General features: G+C 40.6%; 1 protein-coding gene across 2 annotated transcripts in view; it reads right to left on the reverse strand.

Annotated features, from left to right (window-relative positions):
- The window catches only part of afap1l2 (actin filament associated protein 1-like 2), a 59,148-nt gene that overhangs the window by 3,022 nt on the left and 34,361 nt on the right, over positions 1 to 21,765 (reverse strand). Inside the window, exons 5-15 of one of the 2 annotated variants that reach the window (XM_044102069.1) lie at positions 10,845 to 10,956; positions 8,658 to 8,741; positions 8,067 to 8,278; positions 5,435 to 5,614; positions 5,254 to 5,340; positions 5,035 to 5,119; positions 4,810 to 4,914; positions 3,657 to 3,868; positions 1,640 to 1,785; positions 1,453 to 1,564; positions 1,102 to 1,341 (exon numbers count right to left, since the gene is read on the reverse strand). In XM_044102069.1, the coding sequence (XP_043958004.1) occupies positions 1,102 to 1,341; positions 1,453 to 1,564; positions 1,640 to 1,785; positions 3,657 to 3,868; positions 4,810 to 4,914; positions 5,035 to 5,119; positions 5,254 to 5,340; positions 5,435 to 5,614; positions 8,067 to 8,278; positions 8,658 to 8,741; positions 10,845 to 10,956 (1,575 nt within the window). The remainder of the gene's footprint in view (positions 1 to 1,101; positions 1,342 to 1,452; positions 1,565 to 1,639; positions 1,786 to 3,656; positions 3,869 to 4,809; positions 4,915 to 5,034; positions 5,120 to 5,253; positions 5,341 to 5,434; positions 5,615 to 8,066; positions 8,279 to 8,657; positions 8,742 to 10,844; positions 10,957 to 21,765) is intronic. The other variant, XM_044102070.1, reaches the window with a different exon arrangement.

Genomic DNA, 21,765 nt, shown 5'->3' on the forward strand with positions numbered 1-21,765 from the left:
TAAGTACAAAAAGAAACTCATAAAAATGTCAAAGCATGGAATAAATCTCCATTGATTTTCTGATAAAACTTAACTATCTATTCAGGTATTTATTTTACACTCCCACCTTAAGGCCTGAAAGTCTGAATTTCTTTGCTTTGCATCTTTATTTTATTTAACAATGACAGCATGGGATAAAAGTTCACTCTTCTGTTAATGATACTCATCCTGACAAAATGACATAAAGGACAAAGAAGCTGGATGATCAATTTTTTATGCTTTTCTGTTTAACATTAGACTGCATTTGCTAAATATCCATGGCTACACTGACGATACTCGGATATAGTTTTCCAAAAAATCAGATAAATCAATTCAGACAAATAGTTCCCAAGCTTTTCAGCTTTTGACCTCAACAATTGTCACTACAAAGAAATTTAATAACGGCGCCAACTTTTGCAACTGCACTTCCTATCTATTGTAACATTAAATCATTTGCTTAACCATCATTATTTGAGTAATTTCTAACTAAGCTATAAAGAAACGAATTCATTCTGAGACATCTGCCATCATGATCAGGTTTTTAGGACGTCCTTCTTCCACCATAACAACTAAAATGAGAAACATCTGATCTGAAAACCTAGTGAATTCATTTCTAACATCCAGACTGAACTAATACAAACCTTGTATTCTTGGAATGTCCAAAAAAAAAAAACAAACAAAAAAAAATCAACAAAAACCACAAGCTTATCTCCAGTAGCTACTTACTACTTTCACAATAAAAAATAAAAATCTTCATTCTAACATATAAAGCTCTGAATGCCGTAATAAAGATTTAATTATTTCATATTTTCCCTCAATGGTAGACTTTGTTCTGGTTATTTCTAGAGTTTCTAGAAACTAGAAATTCAAGCTAGCTCCCTGTAGAATCATTTAAACTTCTTTCTACTATAAACTTCCCAAATTGGAGTATCAGTACAAAGGATAAAGATTTTCTTCTTCACACCTGAAAAGCTTTTAGACCTTGTTTTTGTGGAGTTTATGTCTACTTCCCATGCACATCTATTGTTTGTGATATTTAGACTTTTGGCGGATGAGGGCTGGGACAAATCTTAGATTATCTACCTCTTTAACTTGGCTAGAGGAATCCTTGTGGCCCTCTCCTGGGACTGGACAAACTCTGGGAGTAAGAGGCGGAGAAGCTTTGGCTCCGCAGGCTGTGTGGAGGAAGGAGCGCATCGGGACCAGGTCCAGGTAAATTCTGTTGTCGCTCTCTTGTTCTGTGGTATTGTCTGGCTGTGTCGCATTGTGATCCTGGGGATTGTTTTCTTCCTCACAGCTCGGCTGGGTATCCTCCTCAGCATCCTGCATGATATGGGAGTAGGATGTTAGTGATGGAAAGCAGCCGGATGATTGATGTCAAAGTGAAACCGAAAATAGCACAACCCATCGGGGATTATTTGTTTCCAAGCCTACCTCGGGATCAGCTATCGATGCCACGTCATCGTAAATTTCATCAGAGTTTTGAGGAATAGAAGGGAGGGTGTCTATGTACGTATTTGACTCTGAATATCTCCTTTGCATCAAGCTGGAGAGAAACAAAAGACTCAGCTAAATGTTTCATGGCAATGGAGAACTGTGACTCCTCGGGTGAATAACTTACTGAAAGGAAGTCTTTGCAGCGGTGACGATGGTGCAGACCCTATCAGAGTCCACGTAGTCGTACGTCAGGTCCTCCGGGTCCGTTTTGGTTCCTGTCTGTGACAGCAGGAGGCCCAACCAGTGACCCATATCTGCTGAAGTTTTCGCCTGGGAGAAGAACGGGAGGAAAAAAGAAGGAATGTGAGCTCAACGCAAAACAAACACTTGCAACATCCTGGGTCTAAAGCCACATGGGTTTATGTTACATGCCATCCATCGCTTCGGATTAATGAAATGATTGCTACAACAGTATTTAAGATGTGAACAGTTTGCTACTTACAACATGTTGCCAAACTATTCACAGCCCTCATGTTTGGTCAGATTTTGTAATGTTACAGCTTCAAACTTTAATGTAAATTGATGAATTTTATTTGGCAAACTAACACAAAGTTGAGCACAAATAAAAATATGAAAAATTTGTGTTTACATTCATTCATGCCCCTATAATGTAATAACGTTAAATGAAATTGAGAAGTTCTTGAATAAATCCAGTAAATCTGCGTGTTTTTAATGAACAAAAAGGACTGTGGCAACGATGTGGACTAATCTAAAGCAGGGTTATGTCTAAGCAATATTTCAATATCGATGTGGCTTCACTGAAGGAGATGCAGACATCCACAGCTCAGGTGGTAGAATCTATCAAGAAGACGTCTACAAGTTGTGCTCTCCACCGAATTGGACTCAATTGGCAAGAAGAAAGCCATTTGTGAAAGAAAACTGTATAATTTATCATTTAATGTTTGCCCCTGGCCATGAAGAGGACTCAGTGCTCTGTCAGACTATAGCAAAACTGAACTTTTTGCTCGAGAGGAAATGTGTAGCAGAAAACTAACACTGCACATCATCCTGAACACACCATATACATGGTGAAATGAATGTGGAGGTGGCAGCCTTACGGTTTCTTCAGGAGGGACAGGGAAGGTTGGCAGAGTAAACGGGAAGATGAATGAAGCTAAATACATGGAAATCTAGGATAAAAACTTGTTAAATACAGAAAAAAACCCTTCAAATTAAGGCAGACGTTCAACTTCCAACAGCATGGCCCTAAATATACAGATTCAGACAGAGCAACATGAGGATAATCTACATCAAAGCACAAACCTATTTGAAAATCACTGAGGTTCAGCCATTTTACAAAGAAGAATAGGTAAATGTAGTCTCTAATCGCAGTGAACGGTGGCTCTATAAAGTCAAGTTTACAGGAGGCTGAATTGAACTGCATGTCATACTTTTAAAAGCTTCCTTCCATTTTGGTACTTTGCGTAGATTTATCACATGACATCATAAAATTTCCCTAAATATGTAGAAGTTGTCATGCTTTAATAATGCTGTAGTAGATTTCAACCAGACGTATATATAAATCAATCTTTAGTGATCCTTGTGCTTGAACTATATGTAACCATCAGTATTCCCTCCGAGTTTCTACATACAGTTTCTCTGAACCAATGATTAGTTTGGAAAAAAAAAAAAAAAAAAAAGGAGGAGGCCTCGGGACTAAATAATAAATTCCTAAGCCTATGACCAAATACGCACTGCAGCTGGGTGGTACTGAAGGACTAATGAAAGAGGGTGTAGCTTTAGTCTCAGAAATCCCAGCACAACCACACCCTTCACATCCATCCATACACACACACCAGCACACGGGACCACCCTTGTGTGAATGCATATCTCATGTACACCAAGTCAGATGTCAGCAGAATGTGTATTTTTAAAATAAGTTGGGGTTAGGGATTGTTTTAGACTTTGCTTGTTTGTCAGATCAGTATTAAAGCAGTCAGCTCTTATGAGAAAATGAGCCATGGACAGGAAACGCACCACATCTGATCAGGTGTCAGGATCTATTTACAATAACTTTTGCTAAACCAGCACATGCAGCAAAATACCGCTTTGCTGTGGTCAGGTTAAAAGTAACAGAAAGTGTGCAAAGTCTTAAGCGTTTATTTAATCTCCTGTTTGAGAGAAATGCAGCGTTTATCTACCTCTAATGTTGCAATTTGTGTGCCGTCCAAGTCAATCCTGAAAGAGTAGAGGTGCTCTGGGATGGGGTCGGGCAAAACGCTGCAGCCCTCCAGGGTCACCGCTGGCTGGCTCACTTTGTTCTTCCCTTTGTCTTGGTAAAACCACAGCTGTCCGTTTTTTATGAGACACCAGCAGGTCCGCCACTGGCTGTTCACCAGAACGTTTAGGTAACCTTAAAAAAAAGAAACGAAGCCTTCATCAGGAGGCATCTGTTTACAACTGAAAATATTAAAAGCTCAGGAAATGACTGTCACTGTGGGAGAAAGCAGCTCCATTTAAATTTGATGACATTCAAGGAAACCACTAAACTTATGAGAGATCCACAATTTCTTATGTTTTGTGGTTAACCAGAATCACAATTGATGATGTTATAAGCTGAATAATCAAGGAGTCCTATCAAAACTTGTTAGCATTAGCCTACTATTATGGCCCTGAACATCTTGAATACAACAATCAAAAAATACAACCAACAGTTTTGTCTATGACTACGTTCACGCTGCTGACTGAAGCGACCCAATTCCAGTTTCTCTTCCCGTAATGCGACCTGTGTCTGATCTTTTCATGACAGTCTGAACAACACAGGTCATCCAACCTGAACGTCATTGATACTCGACAAACGTCACTATTCTGCGTCCTGATACGTGCAAGCGGGAAGACAAACAACAATCACGGCGGACGATAACGAGGATTAATTTATTAATATGCTGGATCCGGTCAGACATGCTCCACCTTTAGCATCCATGTTTATTTCTGCAAACACTCAGCATGCTCTCTGCGTGACGTTAGTGCGCCCTCTACTGCGCATGCGGGACACTTTTAGGTCCTTTGCAGTTCACACTGGAGAACACATAGAAGTCTTATATTTGGAAGAGAACGATCATGCCAAAAAAATTTTATTTGACAAAAAAATTAATTGAGTCACTTCAAGCTGCAGTTTGAAAGCAGCCTATTTGTAATTTTGCACAAAAAAAAATAAATAAATACTGCTTATAAACAATATCAGTTGAGCATAAAGCAGAATATTTTTGTCAGTGAAACAACAGTGCAGTCATCAAATTGGAATGACATTAGGAGGCATGATAGAAGCATAAAGTGAAGTAGATCTGTGGTTACCTGAGGTGTCAATGCTTTTCTCTGGGCTCTCCAGCAAAGATGTTTTTTTCTTCCCAATGTTCATCAGGTTGCTGAACATTAAACCTGGGCCATATTTTTTCTTCACTATAGTGACAAAGAGAAAAAAGGTATTTTTATGTGTATATACAAGAATTGGCTTTCTGAACCAATGCCGGGTGTGTTTGACTATCAAAGTAAAATCCAAGGAAGGAAAACTCCACTCACCATCTTTGTTTTCTGTAGTTTCCGTGTGGCTGTCTGTGCTGCTGCCACTCTCTGATGCCAGAGAGTGTCTCTCATTCAGATCCCCCTGGGTGTTTGTGTGAACAATTTATGAATTTCAAAAGCAAATTTTTCAAAAAGTAAAACGATTTTTGATCCCACTGGTTTATCTAAAACTCTAGAGGTTTAGTATATGTAAAGAAAATATTAAAACAAGCATACCTTAGTGCAAATAAGCCTTGGGGAATCTGACGCAGAATGTTGAGGATCACAGTTTTCAGATGGCTTGGGACTTATCTCCTGAATAACCTAACATGTATAAACACATCTATGTGTTTTTTCCCCCACACTTTAACCGTAAAATAATTGAAAATATTGCAGAAAAACACAGAACATTGGTCACCTTAAGCCACTGCTCAGTTTGTTCTTTGCTCTGCAGGCCTAACACAATGGCCTCGCCTCCTACTGGGATGATCTTCAGCTTGTGCTCTTTTTTCTTTGGCTGTTTTTCTTTGTATATCACACTGCAGCCCAACAGGCTCACGTCCAAAAGTGGTGTCTGGTCCTTGGAGCTTTTGTAGCACTAAGAAAAATAAAGAAACCAGGGTGACTTCATCTCTACAGTGCGTGCTGACAACATGTTCTCCAGTTTTACAGCGCAACAGTAATTTATTGAGGTTTGTGGGCATTTGTCTGCACTCAGCTTTCTCAAGGATCTTTCATTACGTTTCAGTCACTTTGTGGCTTTGGACTTTGAGAAAAACACTGCAGCGCAGGGTACAACTTGGGTAAGTTACTGATATCCAAATTGTTTTTCAGGTGGGCTGACATTTGGCTAAAACAACCTGGAGATCATGTTAAACACCAACAGGAAATCCGTCAAGGTTCGTAGCCACAAAAACAAAACAAAAACCCCCCCAAAAAATCCCAAATCCTCACCCTTTCACCATTGTGCTCTACAATTAGCATGTGGCTTTTGATGCAGCTTAGTTTTCACCAAACATGGTGATATGCACTGTGGTCAAGCAGCCCTGCTTTGGTCTCGTCAGTCCTGAAGGTGTTGTCCAAGAGGTCCTGTGGTTTTTACATTGTTGAGAAAACTTTGGTAAACCTAAGCACTCAAATGTGTTCTTTTTAAAAAGAAAATGCTTTCTCTTTTCAAGAATTCAGTATAGGGCGGTAACGATTCCTCAAGTGATTCGAGGAAATGAATCGAAGCTTTGTTAAATTGTGTTTTATTATTTAGTGCACTGTGTTCTGGCCGGGTTATTATTTGCGTTGTGCAGCACTCCCACTTCCACGCAAGTTGTTGACAAAAGCTAAGTATTAGCAGCATAACGTAAAATTTTAAAGTTTGGTCTGGGAGGATTTTATTGATGTATAATAATGTTTTTTTAATGGAGTACGGCACCTGGTGGTCGGTTCAGAGTACTACACAAAAAAAATAAATTTACAACCATCCAGTTTGCGGAGCGTATCGTGGCGATAGATAGCAGGTGAAGGTGAATATTCATTTATTAAATTGACTGGAAATGAATACATGAACTAAAAGCTGGAGTATAGACATTTTTTTAAGCATATTTGTGATTTGTGAGCCTGCCTATTTTGTTAAATTAAATATAATTTCATATTGTTGTATAACTTTTCTTCAGGTTAACTTAGAAAGCGAGCTATTATTGTTACAGGTTAATTTTCTAAACTACAGAAAAGTAATTGTTAGGGATGCTCTAATATGAGAAATTGGAGTGATATCAGATAGTAACACTGCTGCTTTGTTAGATTGACCAATATTTTATTTTGTCAAAATCTTTTTATCCGATTACTGGATTAATTGTAAGAATAATCAATAGAATACTTGATTACTAAAATATTCGTTTACAACAGCCCTAATTGCTAAAGCATTTTGTGGTACTACTGTCATAAACTTTGACAACTTAATATGCCAAATGATGACAAACAAATTTAAAATGCGCCGTTTTTGGGTTACTTATTTAGGCATTGCTGTGTACCTGAAATATAAACTCAATGGGATGTTATTAGTCGACAGAGAAGCAGATGTCTTGACTAATTTTCAGCTGTCAGATTGTCACACATCACTCTAAAACACTTGGGTAAAATGTTTAGTCCATCGCCAACCCTGACTGGATGGAATAAAGGTCTGACGGTAGCAAAAAAAGCCCAGACCAACGCTTCCTCTACCACCTTACAGTTGTTTGTGTTCTTTGACCTGATAGGCAGTTTGATTCACTGTGAATAATGGTCAAACTCCTAATTTAGTGTTGTCTGCTTTAAGGTGAATGTTCATAAGGGTTAGGGTTCAAAAGGTCTTTACTTCAGAAACACATATCCAAACCTAAGAAGTTATGCCAGCAAATTATTTTTAAAGAGACAAAACATTCATCTTGCAACCATTTTAAATATGTTTAATCTGATAAACAGATATAGTCAAAGACTGACTAAAAGGTTTAATAATCTACTATTTAATCCAGGCATCTCTTGAAAATTGCGGTAATTTCTTCTCTGAAAGATGGTCATGGGATCTGAAGTAAAGTTAATTGAACTTGTCTATGTTTTGCACTTTAAATAATTAAAGTATACCTTATAAATATTCAGAAACTAATTGGGCATGCTTTCATTAACCATTTTCTACGCATAATAGCAAACTTACCTTAGTTTACACATTGCATACATAGATAATAAGTTATTATAAAGATTAAATAATGAGAATACCTTGTCAGAAAGAAATGCACATTGACCAGCAATAACAGAAGAATACAGAGAAATCTCTTGAAGTCTTTTCCAGGATTTTACATCAGAAATGACAAACCTCTGCCCCAAAATAATGACTGTTTACAGAAATCATCATGATTCTTCAACACAAGCAGAAAAGTAAATTCTATTTTGTAATTTAGGTTTTCAGGCTTATTTTACACGTTATTTTGATCTAAAATTCCTATAATTACAGAGGGGAAACACACTACAGCTGATGTTCTACACAGAACATCTGCTAGTCTTTAACTGCGTGTGCAACCCACCAGAAGACGATGGTCTTTGATGACACAGAGCTGCTTGGCCCACTGGCCAAGCCACTTCTTCCTCCACAGGAAGGCGCAGATTCGAGCGTCCTTCATCAGCTCAATAGACGCCTCGGCTGACGGCCACTGGTGCTGAGCTGACGGTGACTTCTCTCTGGTCACCTCCTCTTCGTCGTACGACTCGTATGAGCTGCTGACTGCGTCTCCGTCTTCTAAGAGGACAAAAACGCAGAGGCAACAGTAAAACCTCTGGAAGGAACGTTGCTTAAAGGATTGTTTAAAGCAAGCTGAAAGGGTGGGATGATTTTGAAGGAGTTAATGAGCTTAATGTCCGATCTCCTGACCCTCTTGAGTGAAGCATTTACTCACAAAACTTAAGCTGACAGATTAATTTTAACAACAGATGGATGATGGGCAGGAAAATGATGACAGGTAAAAAGGACACATTCAGGAAACTGATAAGTCTGATTAATGGCGGCAGCTCCTTAACATGCCACGCTCCGACCATGCTGGTTTCCCCATGCATGTTTTGGTAGACACAAAATAAAAACAAGTGCAGACATGCCACAGAGACACAGGAGTCTCATCTACCCCCGGTGATAACAGCATAAACCACACAGTCTGAGCTGAGCACTCTCATCCAGGGCTCAGAGAGCAGGCCAGAGCGCGCCAGATCTGCACAGTATCAAAAAAACCCATAAGACGACAGAAAATATGGGACGTTTTCTTTAAAAAAATGCATCAGTTGAACATAAGGAATTAAATACATTCATAAAAAACACAGATTTAACAACAATGAAGAAGATTTAATACCCCATGATTATCGTAGATTGAATTTTTTGGTCTAGTTTCTAGTGCAAATATCTTACTACACTTTAAATAAGACAAAACTACCTTACAAGTAACTTTTCAGCAAGTTGTAAGAGCTTGATTTAAGTCAATAATACCTTCATATTGCAGATCATTTCATTGAAAAATGTCTTGTTATAGGTGAAATAATCTGGAACAAATACCTTTTCTGCAATTTTAAGGAATTATTAACTTAAAAAAAACTAATATTTTTTGCTGAAAAGTTATTTGTAAGTTAGTTTTTTCAAGATATTTGCACTAGATATTAGACCAAAATTACTTGGTAAGAGTTTCTGTTTTTACAGTGTTCACAGAAAGTAGGCAATATCCTCCCGTCTATTGGTACCCCTAACAAATCCTCTAAAAGAAAAATCCTTGAATAAATGTTGAACAGTAATTAAGGAAAATTTTAAAACAACTAAAACGTTGGAAAATATGCACAGAGACCAGGATGGTAGGAGAGGTAAAAATCTCCAGTGTTAGAGGACTGCAACTAAGAATGCCTGCTCAAGGTCGTCAACGCTGCCAACCAAACCAAAAGATGCTATGCGCAAACCAGTTGTTTGTGGGAATGCCAGGAAAAAACCTTTTCTATGCCACCATAACAAATCCAAACCAGTGGAGTTTTTTTTTTTTCTTATACTGGGATTTTAATTGGGATTTTGGTCAGATGTGACTAAAATTGAGTTTTTATAGCCTAACCACTGGAGGTGGTTCTGGTGCAAAGCAAAAGAAACAGCAGGAGATTTTAGGTAAATAACTGATGGTGTGTACAAGAAAACCAACAAAAGGGTTATCTCTGGGTATTTCAGCAGGAACATTAATCAAATTAACACAGAAATTGTTCCAATGACAGAAAAGCAATTATTTTTTTCATAATTATCTCAGACTCCAGAACCAAACACTACAGAAAATGATGAACTGAAAAGGAGAGCAAGACTCCTTTGGTGGTCAAAGATCCCAACGTTACAGAAAACCAAGTGCTGTCCTTTTGGCTAAAGGAATTGTAAAGTATTTTTGGCCAGGATACCAATAATCAGTGATTTATTTAAAAACAATTATTTCCTCACTAAACCAGAGCTAAAAATCCCAATATGGCCGCCGAGTCTATAAAATAAAGTGATAGCTGTATTAATGAACAGTTTATCTGCACCTCCAACTATTCATGCATAATTAAATCAGCTCCAATTTCTGCTGGTACATGTGTAACTAGAGTGTTTGAAAGTAGTAGCCAGTAACCAGTAACCAGTAACCAGTTAAGGACACCAGTGTAGCTACTTGTAGCAACAATGAGGAAACTCAAGTTTTTCAAAATGCAGCTGGATTTTGGATTTAGGATTGAATAGAACAAGGTTTTAATATTTAAGATGTATACCTCTGTTTATTTCAGATTATTTATGTTGTTACATCAAACGAAACTTCCTCACAAATTTTACTTAACATGTAGCTCAACTATACTTGAGTTGTTGGTGTTTTCTGCATTATTTGCTTTATCTATTTGTTTTGTTTTCGTGCAAACACAATAAATATGATGTTCAGCTCAGTAAAGAAGTAGATGTGTGTACTATTAGGTAGAAATCTATTGCCAACATAACTATACTGTTTTTACAAATTCATTATTTTCACATACTGTAACCGGTAACATTTTAATGAATATAGAGTCTTCCATGTATAAAACAATTTTATTGTTATTTTCTGAGATATTATGTGAAAATTGCTTACATAATCAAAATTTTTAATACAAGGACTCTTCTTCGAAGTAGGATCAAATGCAACTTCACATAACATTTAAAATAATCTAATTGTCATTTTATTTGGTTGCATTATACAAATTTGCCACTAGATGTCACTAAAAGCTAAAAAGTGCAACTCTTGGTGTTTTGGTGGAAAGTGGAAAGAAATCTTGAAACATTTTGCAAAGGATCTTACCATTGGTTGTTTCCTCATAAGGCTGCGCCTCCTCATAGTAACTCTCTGAAGGATCTATACAGGCTGGGACTGGAACTGGAGGCAAGGGGAACGGTTCCCGACCCACTACACCCTGACAAACAAGAGAAATCTGTTGAAAAACTCAGCTGGCTAAAATAGTTTGTAAAAGTTGATCCATTTAATCTGTCATCAGTAAGTCTGAACTATGTGTGGATGGTGAATAAATGTAACAAAACAAAAAAAAAAACACATATTACACGTCCTGGTATCAGAACTACTGTAATAGTATTGGTGCAATCTAAAGGAAAGAACAGAGAGGAGTCAGCAGTGAAGCGCAACGCTGTCCTTAGCTTCCAGATTGCGTTTTTCTTTTATTTGTGAACACACACAACCTTTAAAATATACAGAAGCAAATTACTCCACATTAAAGTATAACGGTCCTAAAAAAAATACGTTATATTTCAACGGTCAACGGTCCCCAATGAAGCAACCGCAACATAACGGTCCCCAGAGCGAGAGAGCACAACAGCAACACCACCCTCACCCGAAAACACTAACAACACAGCGCACAGAAACCGCGGATCAGCGACACATCACGTCAGTCAATACACAAACATCCCACAAAGTCGTCCCGGTGGGCTTTCTTCACTACATGTGTAGAAAGCCCAGGAGAGAGACACTGAACAGGTTGAATTTGAAATCGAGCAGGAGGAGCAAGCACCAACTTGCTCCTCCTGGTAGGTCTGTTCTGACCTAAAGGAAAGAACAGAGAGGAGTCAGCAGTGAAGCGCAACGCTGTCCTTAGCTTCCAGATTGCGTTTGGGGCAGAGCGGAAGTCCATCCCAAAACCAACCTGGAAGCAACGCCCCGCCCCCAAACGAAGGTTCCGCCTCACCGCCACCACTCCCGTCCCCACCCCAGGAAAGCATTAAAACTGTAAACAAAAATGCAATTTGTTATATTTCTTTTAGAACATAGAATAAATTCTATCTGAAACTTATTTACAAATTAATTTAAAAAAAAAACTAAAGATTGTGGTGGGATTTTTAGGTGCACCACACACTCCCCGACTTAAAAGGTGGCTCCCGACACTTCAAAGCCAGTGATGACAATTCACCAAATATTAACAGCCTGTATTATTACAGGAGCCTCACTCAAATTACCTTTTCCTTCAGTGTACACATCTCAGTATACAACATTATAAGGCATTGTAAAAGGACCTGCAGTTGCATAAGGTACAGTCTGATGAGGAGTATAAAAATGTCCTTGTACAGGTTGCATTACCCACAATGGTGGAGCTTGTAACCCACACAGTCCAACATGACCTATGAGCCCTTGTGGCTGGTAAGAAGGCTGGCCCAAAGTGTTGTAGCTGAGTGTCTGAGGTGGTCTCCTTGCCCGTGTGGACCTTCTGAGAAATCCCTCCTGAGTTGGTGCTTGCTCCTCCTGCTCGATTTCAAATTCAACCTGTTCAGTGTCTCTCTCCAGTTCTTGTTCTCCTTGTTCATTGTCTGTTTCACAGTTTTGGACTAGTTCATTTTCAGCTGGATGCGGGTGCTCGTTGGAACATTTTCATCTGCAGTGTTCAGTTGGGAATCCCTCCCTTGATTCACAGGTGTGAAAACATGGCTCGAGGATGGATTAGTTTGAGTGGCTGGTTCCTGTAGTCTGGTTGCCACAGGTACTCTGAGCCAATAACGTGTCCTGGAGTCACTCTCAGAATCTGATGAGTCACTGTCTCTTTTACTTTCGCTTGAACCGACCTGGCGACCTTTGACTCTGCTTCTGATTGGCGCTTTATCTTCTCTGCAACCCACAGTTATAGGTAAGTCATTAACCAGGTGCAGGAGATTTCTGTGGAGAACCCTGGTTTTCTGGGCATTGTTCTCAGGATATACTTTGTAGATGGGATTGTCATTAATCTGTTCTTTAACAATGTACACAGTCTGCTCCCAGTATGACCTGAGCTTTCCAGGTCCGCCTTTTCTCCAAGGTTACGAACTAGCACTTTTCGGTCTCCAGGCTCTAAGACAACTCCTCTCACATGTTGGTCATAGTGTTTCTTTCCGCGAGCACTCGACTCCTGGCTGTTGTTGGTAGCAATACGATAAGCCTCCTTCATCCTCCTTGCCCACTTTTGCACATATCCATGTGGTGTTTCACTGTCCTTCTCTGTGTTGAGTCCAAACATGAAGTCCACAGGCAAGCGGGGGTGCCGTCCAAACATTAAGAAATGTGGGGAAAACCCAGTGGCCTCATGTTTTGTGCAATTATATGCATGAACAACCTGGGGCAAAAAGTCTTTCCAGTTATCTTTTTTCCGTCCTCCAGGGCTCTCAGCATTTGAAGCAGGGTGCGATTAAATCGCTCGGCAGGATTTCCCTGTGGGTGGTATGGTGTGGTACGTGAGTGGTTGACACCTGACAGCTGCTGTAGGCCCCTAAACAGTGAGTTTTCAAATTCACGGCCTTGGTCGTGATGTAGCCTAGCAGGGTAACCGCGAGGAATAAAATCACTAAATAGTTTCTCCGCAGCAGTTTTGGCTGACTTGTTTCTGGTTGGCCACGCCTGAGCAAAGCGTAAAGTGGTCAACTGCAACAAGTATGTATTCGTGACCACCCCTACTCTTTTCTAGATGCATGAAGTCAATGGACACTAGCTCCAAGGGTGCACTGGAGCTGATGCTCCCCATGGGTGCCCTGACATGTGTGGTGGGTTTCTTTTGTTTTATACAGGGACATTGTCTTGTCACATAAGCCTCAATGTCCTTCTTCATAAAGGGCCAGTAGAAGCGATCTCGGCTAGGTTGATAACTCTTTCAGCACCGAGGTGACCCATGTCGTTATGAAGGTGGTTTAGCACCAAGGACCTGTACTCTGCTGGCAGTATAAGCTGCTTCCTACCCCCAGCTTCCCTGTAAAGTAGCTCATTCTCAACTTTGAGTTTTCCCCACTCACACATTAACCTCCTCACTAACCCATCTGCATTTTGTCTATCTCTGTCAGTTAGTGTGTGTTTTGTCTCTTTTAATCTGATAAGTTCTTTTATTGTTGTGTCTTGTCTTTGTGCTCTTACTAGCTCCTTGTGGCTAATGCTGGGTAAGGCTGGTGTGTCTGATCTAGCATCCTGAGCCAGATTTAAAACAGCTACATAGGCAACATCACTTTTCTTTGCCACCTCACTACCTTCCCATGTTGCACAAACAATGTCTCGGCTAAGCTCCTCTGTACACTCCCGACATAGTTATCAATGTCCAGCGGAAGGCGTGACAAAGTGTCAGCGCCACATTAACTTTACCAGGCCGGTACTTGATGTTAAACCTGAAATCCATAGCTCTCCTACCCACCTATGTCCTGTCGCATTCAACTTTGCAGTGCTCATTACATATGTCAGAGGATTATTGTCAGTATACACCGTGAACTCTGGGGCATAAAATAAATAATCCCTGAACTTTTCACATATGGCCCATTTAAGAGCCAAGAACTCTAACTTACCGGAATGTAAACAATAGTTTTTTTCAGCGGGGGTCAGAGTTCTTGAGCCATATGCTATGATTTTTAATTTTCCCCCCTGCCTCTGATACAACACCGCCCCAAGCCCTTTCTCACAGGCCAGTATGTAAAACAAAAGGCAGCTCAAAGTTAGGGTAAGCGAGCACAGGTGGATCAGACAGAGTGTCAATAAGCTGCCTCAGGATGTGGTCATGTTCACCTGTCCAGCTGATAGGAGTCTTTGAGGGCAGCTGAACACCTTGGCTTTTCCTGGACTTGGTCTGAGTGTTTTCAGGACTCCCTTTGACTTGTAGGAGGCTGTATAAAGGTTTGGCGATCCTGGAAAAATCTTGAATGTAGGCCCGATAATAACTCAGGAACCCAAGCAGTTTTCTTAACTCACCCACATTTGTTGGCGTCTTTTTGACTGAGTGACTTGACAGCTTCATAGTCCTTTGGATCGATTCGACTCCATTTTCTGAAACCAGCCTACCCACATATCTGACCTCTGCTTTAAACAGTTCACATTTGGTTGAAGCTTGACCCCATGTTGTTGTAGAGCTCTGAGGACTTTGCGCCTCAACATGTTCAGTGAAACTCTTAGAATAGCAAAGAATGTCATCCAGATATGGAATACAACAATCATCACGCAGAGTGTCCAGCATCTCTTCCATACTGCGTTGAAAGGCAGCAGGGGCATTACTGAGACCAAAAGGGATTCTCACCCACTCATATAATCCCCAGGGTGAGATGAAGGCAGTCATATGGCGGGAACCCTCAGCCATGTATCCCTGGTGGTAAGCTTTACCCTGGTCCAGGATGCTGAACCAGCTGTGGCCACCCAGCGTGTCTAGGAGGTCTCGGATGCGTGGAAGTGGGTGACGGTCAGGCACAGTTTTCTGATTCAACTGTCTGTAGTCAATACAAAGTCTTAGCGTGCCATCCCGTTTCCTCACACATACTACAGGTGCAGAAAAGGGTGATTTTGACTTGACTATCCAGCCTTTAGCCAGTAAGTCTTGGATATATTCTTTCACCTCTTTGTATAATGGCTTGGGGATGGCAGTGTATGTGCGTTGGACTGGGATGTCATCTTTCAGGTTGATAGTCATGTTCAAACTCTGAATATTTCCAATGTCACCATCATCTCGGGCAAAAACATTTGATTCCTCAAATAACATTTGCTTTACTTGTTTTTGTTGTTCTGGTGTTAGGTGACTAATGTCCACTGGGGTGCCAGTAGACAGTATTGAATTGCTCCTGGTCCTGACTGGATTTGGACACAGAGCCAACAACACAGGTGGAGACTGGTGTTTCACGAGAGTCTTTGGGTTGGTCAGTCTCAACTAATTTTGTAATGGGCTCAATAGAACCCAAAACTGTTGGACTACTTAAAGTCACACTCTGGCTGGAATAGTTTGACACAGGCACTTTAATATACGGTCTATCTGTCTTTTCTATCTGTAAAAGTCCTGCTCCAACACTAAGCTGTTCAAGATGGACATTATCTAGTACTGGCTCAAACAACACAAGTGACTCCGTGGAGCTCATACTCGGGACTCTACACTTAATATAAGCTACCTGACTAGGATAGACAATCCCCCCTTTGAAGCCTACTTTTACAGTAGCTGGCTCATGTATGGGACGTTCTTGGGTCTGGATAAAGCTTACTAAGGTGTTTACAGCAGAAGTGTCGATTCCCATTGCTCTACCAATAAGCTCAATCAGTTTGTAGTTCCCCCCATTGTCTCTAATGAACTCGTGGATCACATTAAAGCCTACTATGGGTCTCTCGATCTTAAGGCTCACAAGGAAGGGTACACGTACAGATAGGTCTGGGTCGTCGTTACCCTCGAGGTTGACTACAACCTCCACCCACCCATCATAAGGTACTGTGTCCCCGGTGACTGCTTTTACATTAAGATCGTCATCCATCAGTTCACTTAAGGGTCTAACCTGTTGTCCGGGTAAATATCTATTTAGCCACGCATGATCTAAAAGACTTACCCCTGCCCCTGTGTCTAATACCACCGTTACTAGGTAACCTGCCATTATACATTTGAGAAGGGACTGGCGACCTACTAAGGGAGCTACTAAACCACGCGGTGTTCCTTTTTCAGTTTCTTGTGAACATGCACCTAACGTCTCTTTGCCAGTAGTTTTGGACTCTTTCTTTGAGCGGGACTGCTGAGGTTTGCCGATCAGGGGTGGTCCCTCTGCTCTGACCGTCTCAGTTTCCCGACGTTTTCTTCAGGCACCCTACAGCACGATGCCCTTCCTCTCCGCAGACAAAGCAGTGGTTACAGTTCGGATTGGTTTGAGAAGCACAGTTCTGACAGCTTTTTCTTTCTCTTTGGGGTTTTCTCTCTGGTTGGGGTTTTGAGCTCCTCTGCTCTGGTGCTAAAACATGAGCTTTCAGGCTTTCCATAGCCTGTGTCAGTGCTTCTACTTGGGCACTTAGTCTTTGAAGTGTGAAGTCATTATTAATCTGATTTACTTTCACATTGTCTTTAGTTTTCTTTCAACTCACTGTCTGCAGCGTGGGCATGACTCACTTTGATGGTAGAACTTCGGCCAAGTCGACGCTTCCGCTCACTTTCCTCTGCCGTGGTCTTTATTACCTGGCGAAGCAGTGCCTCATCACTGACAGTTTCATCACCTAGGAGGGTCTTGAGGTCTCGACGAACACTGTCATACTTCTCCCCTATGCCCTGGCAAATAGTGTTGAGAAAGATGCATTGAATTGTGGAAATATCATACTTAACAACTGAGTCTGGTTGTCTGAGGGAGAACAGGATCTTTTGCTTCAGTCCAATCATTCTATACAAAAACTGTTGAGGGGTCTCATTTTCAGACTGCCTAGCACACATTAAATCTTGGAAGAGTTCTGTGCTACCTTTCTCACCTAAGTGAGACTGCAGGAAACTTTTAAGCTCAGAAACTGTGAGGTCGTCTTTTATTGTTAACATATCTCGGAAGTTACCTGGCTTAATAGCACGTAACACTCCTCTAATCACCTCATTTGGAGTGTAATTCTCCCCGAGACCCTCATCTATTTGCTTACAGATGCTATTGTAGCAAATTTCTGATGTTGTGTCACTAATCATTCCCCCATGCACTTTGAATTCTCTGCGGGACAGCAGTGGCAAATCTTTCATGGCTATCATACTCTCACCAGCGTGACTAGGAATGTTCCCTGAATGAGGAACAGAATACTGTGGTGAGCACAGCTGTTGATGGAGTTGGGAAGACTGGAGAAGTGGTTCCCCTGTAGCTGGTGGAACTGATGCCCAAGTTGCCTGCTGGTTGCGAGATTGGCTGGTGCGAGGTGGTGGTGTTGGATTCCGTCGCTGTGGGTCTGGAGAAGCAGAAGTGGGTAAGGCTTGGTTTAGTTGAGCTCGAATGGTGTCATAGTGGGCCAATTATGTCTGTATCACCGCAGCCGTCTTGTGGCTGAGCAGGGGAAATGACCTGCTCACTTGTATTTGCTTCTGCTTCAAGGGGTACAGCAGTATGCCCACGATTCATTATAGCGCCATCTATGAAACATTCCAGTCTTTTTAATAATGGCAAGCCCTGGTCCTCCCGACCCAGGATTGTTGAACATGTCAGGTAGGTAGTCAGATACTCAACACAACTTTCTTCATCATTCTGATTCAGCTGACTGTAGTCCAGTCCTTCTATTTCTCCAAGAGAAGTTGCGATGAGGTGGGCTTCACTACCTGTTAGTTGGTGTAACTTTTTCTTGATGCTCCATACTAGTTGTTTTCTCTCACCAGAAGACATCTTGCTGATCTTGGACGCTTGAGTCCACAGTGCTGCACTCTGTAGGCTAATACACCCTTTTCACCGGTTATTGGCCTCTTTACACAAGACTGGGTCACTCCTGGCTCCAGGAACATATAACACGAGAGGTCCTGGCAATCAGTATCATTGGATCAGCAGTAGCCCATGGATGTGTGGTGCTGATCCCGGCGAGCCCACAATCTATTACACGTCCTGGTATCAGAACTACTGTAATAGTATTGGTGCAATCTAAAGGAAAGAACAGAGAGGAGTCAGCAGTGAAGCGCAACGCTGTCCTTAGCTTCCAGATTGCGTTTTCTTTTATTTGTGAACACACACAACCTTTAAAATATACAGAAGCAAATTACTCCACATTAAAGTATAACGGTCCTAAAAAAAATACGTTATATTTCAACGGTCAACGGTCCCCAATGAAGCAACCGCAACATAACGGTCCCCAGAGCGAGAGAGCACAACAGCAACACCACCCTCACCCGAAAACACTAACAACACAGCGCACAGAAACCGCGGATCAGCGACACATCACGTCAGTCAATACACAAACATCCCACAAAGTCGTCCCGGTGGGCTTTCTTCACTATATACTGACCTAAAGGAAAGAACAGAGAGGAGTCAGCAGTGAAGCGCAACGCTGTCCTTAGCTTCCAGATTGCGTTTGGGGCAGAGCGGAAGTCCATCCCAAAACCAACCTGGAAGCAACGCCCCGCCCCCAAACGAAGGTTCCGCCTCACCGCCACCACTCCCGTCCCCACCCCAGGAAAGCATTAAAACTGTAAACAAAAATGCAATTTGTTATATTTCTTTTAGAACATAGAATAAATTCTATCTGAAACTTATTTACAAATTAATTTAAAAAAAAAACTAAAGATTGTGGTGGGATTTTTAGGTGCACCACACACACACACACATTCCTGCATTTATTATTAGTCATGTTTTGTTTCTTGCATGCTGAACTTATCGTTACTCCAGCTAGGAGTAAATTCCGCGTGTAACCAATCCTTGTCTGACCCAGTGCACTAGAGAGCAAAACTCTGCCTTCAGGGGAGAGTGTGTGAGAGGATAGACGTAGGAGAAGGAGGTGTGACGTGTGTGTGTGGGTGTGTATGTGCACCCAGCGGGTTTTCCTGAAATCAATCAGCAGTCTGGCTTCACTTCTGTCTCTCTTGTCAACTCCTGTGTGGCAGACCGTCTGTCTGCCCCATGCCAAGTACTCAACCAAAGACAGTAAATTAGCCACTTGGTCCAAAACACATTTCACAGACATTTGTTATCACAAGAATCTATCTTATTGTGCCTTTCCAAAAAATAATGGCTTGGAAAATCCTGAAGAATTCATCCTAATGGATGAATCTGATCAAGCTGTGAGTTTTAGACTACACAACAGCTTACAAAAGCACTCACACCACAATATTTTGTTTTTTACATTTTGACCAACAGAAACAAGCACATAATTGTGAAGAGTGAGATAAATTATACTTGTCTGCCAAGTTTCTCACAAATAAAAATCTGAAAAGTGTGTTCAGCCAATCTGAGTCAATACTCTGTACGATTAGCGAGTCTTTCTGGGTATGATCTTTACCAGCTGTGTACATCTAGAAAAATCCATTTGTCAGCCATATTGGATATAAATGAAGAGTATCTGTTGACATCAATTGGAAAGTATAGTCAAGCATTACACTGGTCAATGGCCAAAAAATTGTCAGGGTTTTTTAACTGTTTCAGGGTAATTTTGATGTGGTGAATCCAAAATTCACAGTGGTTTTGTTCAATCAGGTCAACTTCCTGAACTATGGATGCAACATGAGCATCAAAATACATGACTTGTTCTGATATATGGATCGTTTTCCTGAGAATCTGGGATCAATGAGTGATGAGCAGGAGGAGAGATGATGACGAAATGTTCAATTTACATGTGCTTACCCTTAAAAGGGTTTATTATTCAATTTACAGAAATCCAAGTTTGTGAGATTTAATTAATACACTCTATTAGAAAACAATTTTCCCTCCTAAAACCTTTTTTGGATGAGAAATTTTAACAGAAATGAACCGACAATGTAACAAAAATGTACTCAATTTAGTCAAAAGATTGAGATTTTCTGAATCAAATTAGTATTTGCATTTAAATACTGACACTTTTAATGCAAAGTTGCTTTAGAAGTTGCAATAAAAATCTATTGAGAGTGCAAACGTTGCATAATTTGGTAAATAATGGCACCTTAATGTAAAGATGGCACTTTTAATGCAAATTTGCATCAAAAGTGTCATTATTTACCGAATGACAGTTCATGACAACAGTCATAAACATTACCAAAACTACATAAAGTGTTAGGTCATATTTATGACAGCGTCATGTCAGTCTTATGCACACCGCTTCAAATGAAGTGCTGCCGAATAAAAACCAGACCTGATTAAGAAAGATTTATGTCACTTTTGGATTTAGCGGTGCAAAATAGTCCTTAATCAGTAGAAAAAACATAGACAACTTCCAAAAAATATTTTTTGTAACCCTGTGTTATCTATTGGGACTAAGATGAGACTTTGACTAGGTCATTCTAATCCATATATGTGTTTTAATCTGCATCATTCTATTGTGGCTGTGGCTGAATGTTCTGCATAATCTCTCTGTAAAATGGTGATCTTAAACCTCAGGCTCAACTCTTTTGCACCCTCTAACAAGTTTTCCAGCAGGAATGCCATGCACTTAGCTCCTTCCATTTTCCCATTAACTCCAACCAGCTATCCTGCTAAAGAAAATCATTCCCACACCACATTCTCCCATATGTTTGCTATGTCTCCTACAAGGATTGTAGCAACCTGGAATCGTGACTTCTTTTGTTTTTCTTTTAAAGGTTTTCTTCTCACAACCTTTCAGTAAAGGCCAGATTTATGGAGTGAACGACAGTTTCTTGGCTGGCTTGGGAACACTGGTTGATTCCCCTAGAGGAGCTGGCTCAAGAGACTAAGGAGAGGGAAGTCTGAGTTAATCTGTGACCCAAACCTAGATTAAGCAGAAGATAAAAGATGGACGGACGAAAAAGTTGTTCTGTCAACACCTGTGCGTTACTATGAGCTTCTGACTGCTGTGTTCCTTGCTCTTAATAATTCTCATACACACTTTACTTCTTTACTTGTTTAAGGCAGCAAATTCTGACATAACTAGTGATTCAAGAACATTTAAATGTTGCTGCAGTGATGAACTCCTTGCAAAGATACAATCATAGAAAGATACACAAAAAGGCATGAAAAATGCTTCCTTGAATTTCTGCACAATGCTTATTCTGTTGCAACATTGCACACAGATGTTTGTATGCATCAACCTATCTTTGAGCAACAATCTCTCAGTTCAAAACATGGTTAGTCATTTCTTCAAAGATCACTTTCTCACTCCGAGTCTGCTGAAATAACTCCCACGTCTCTTCACAGGAAAACAAGGTTTATCCCTTCAACTTGTGTCCACAGGCTTTATGGGATGAGGTAACTGAAGTGGCAAGAAGATCTGAGATACACATGTTTAGTCTGGCAGACATAAAAACAAGGATGAAGAAAACCTTAAAGTAAAAGTGGAATCTATTCTTTTCTTTATGATGATGTGATATGATGAAAAATTAAGGTATTTTTTTCAG

Source organism: Gambusia affinis, linkage group LG20, assembly GCF_019740435.1.
Source record: "Gambusia affinis linkage group LG20, SWU_Gaff_1.0, whole genome shotgun sequence".
NCBI classification, from domain to species: domain Eukaryota; kingdom Metazoa; phylum Chordata; class Actinopteri; order Cyprinodontiformes; family Poeciliidae; genus Gambusia; species Gambusia affinis.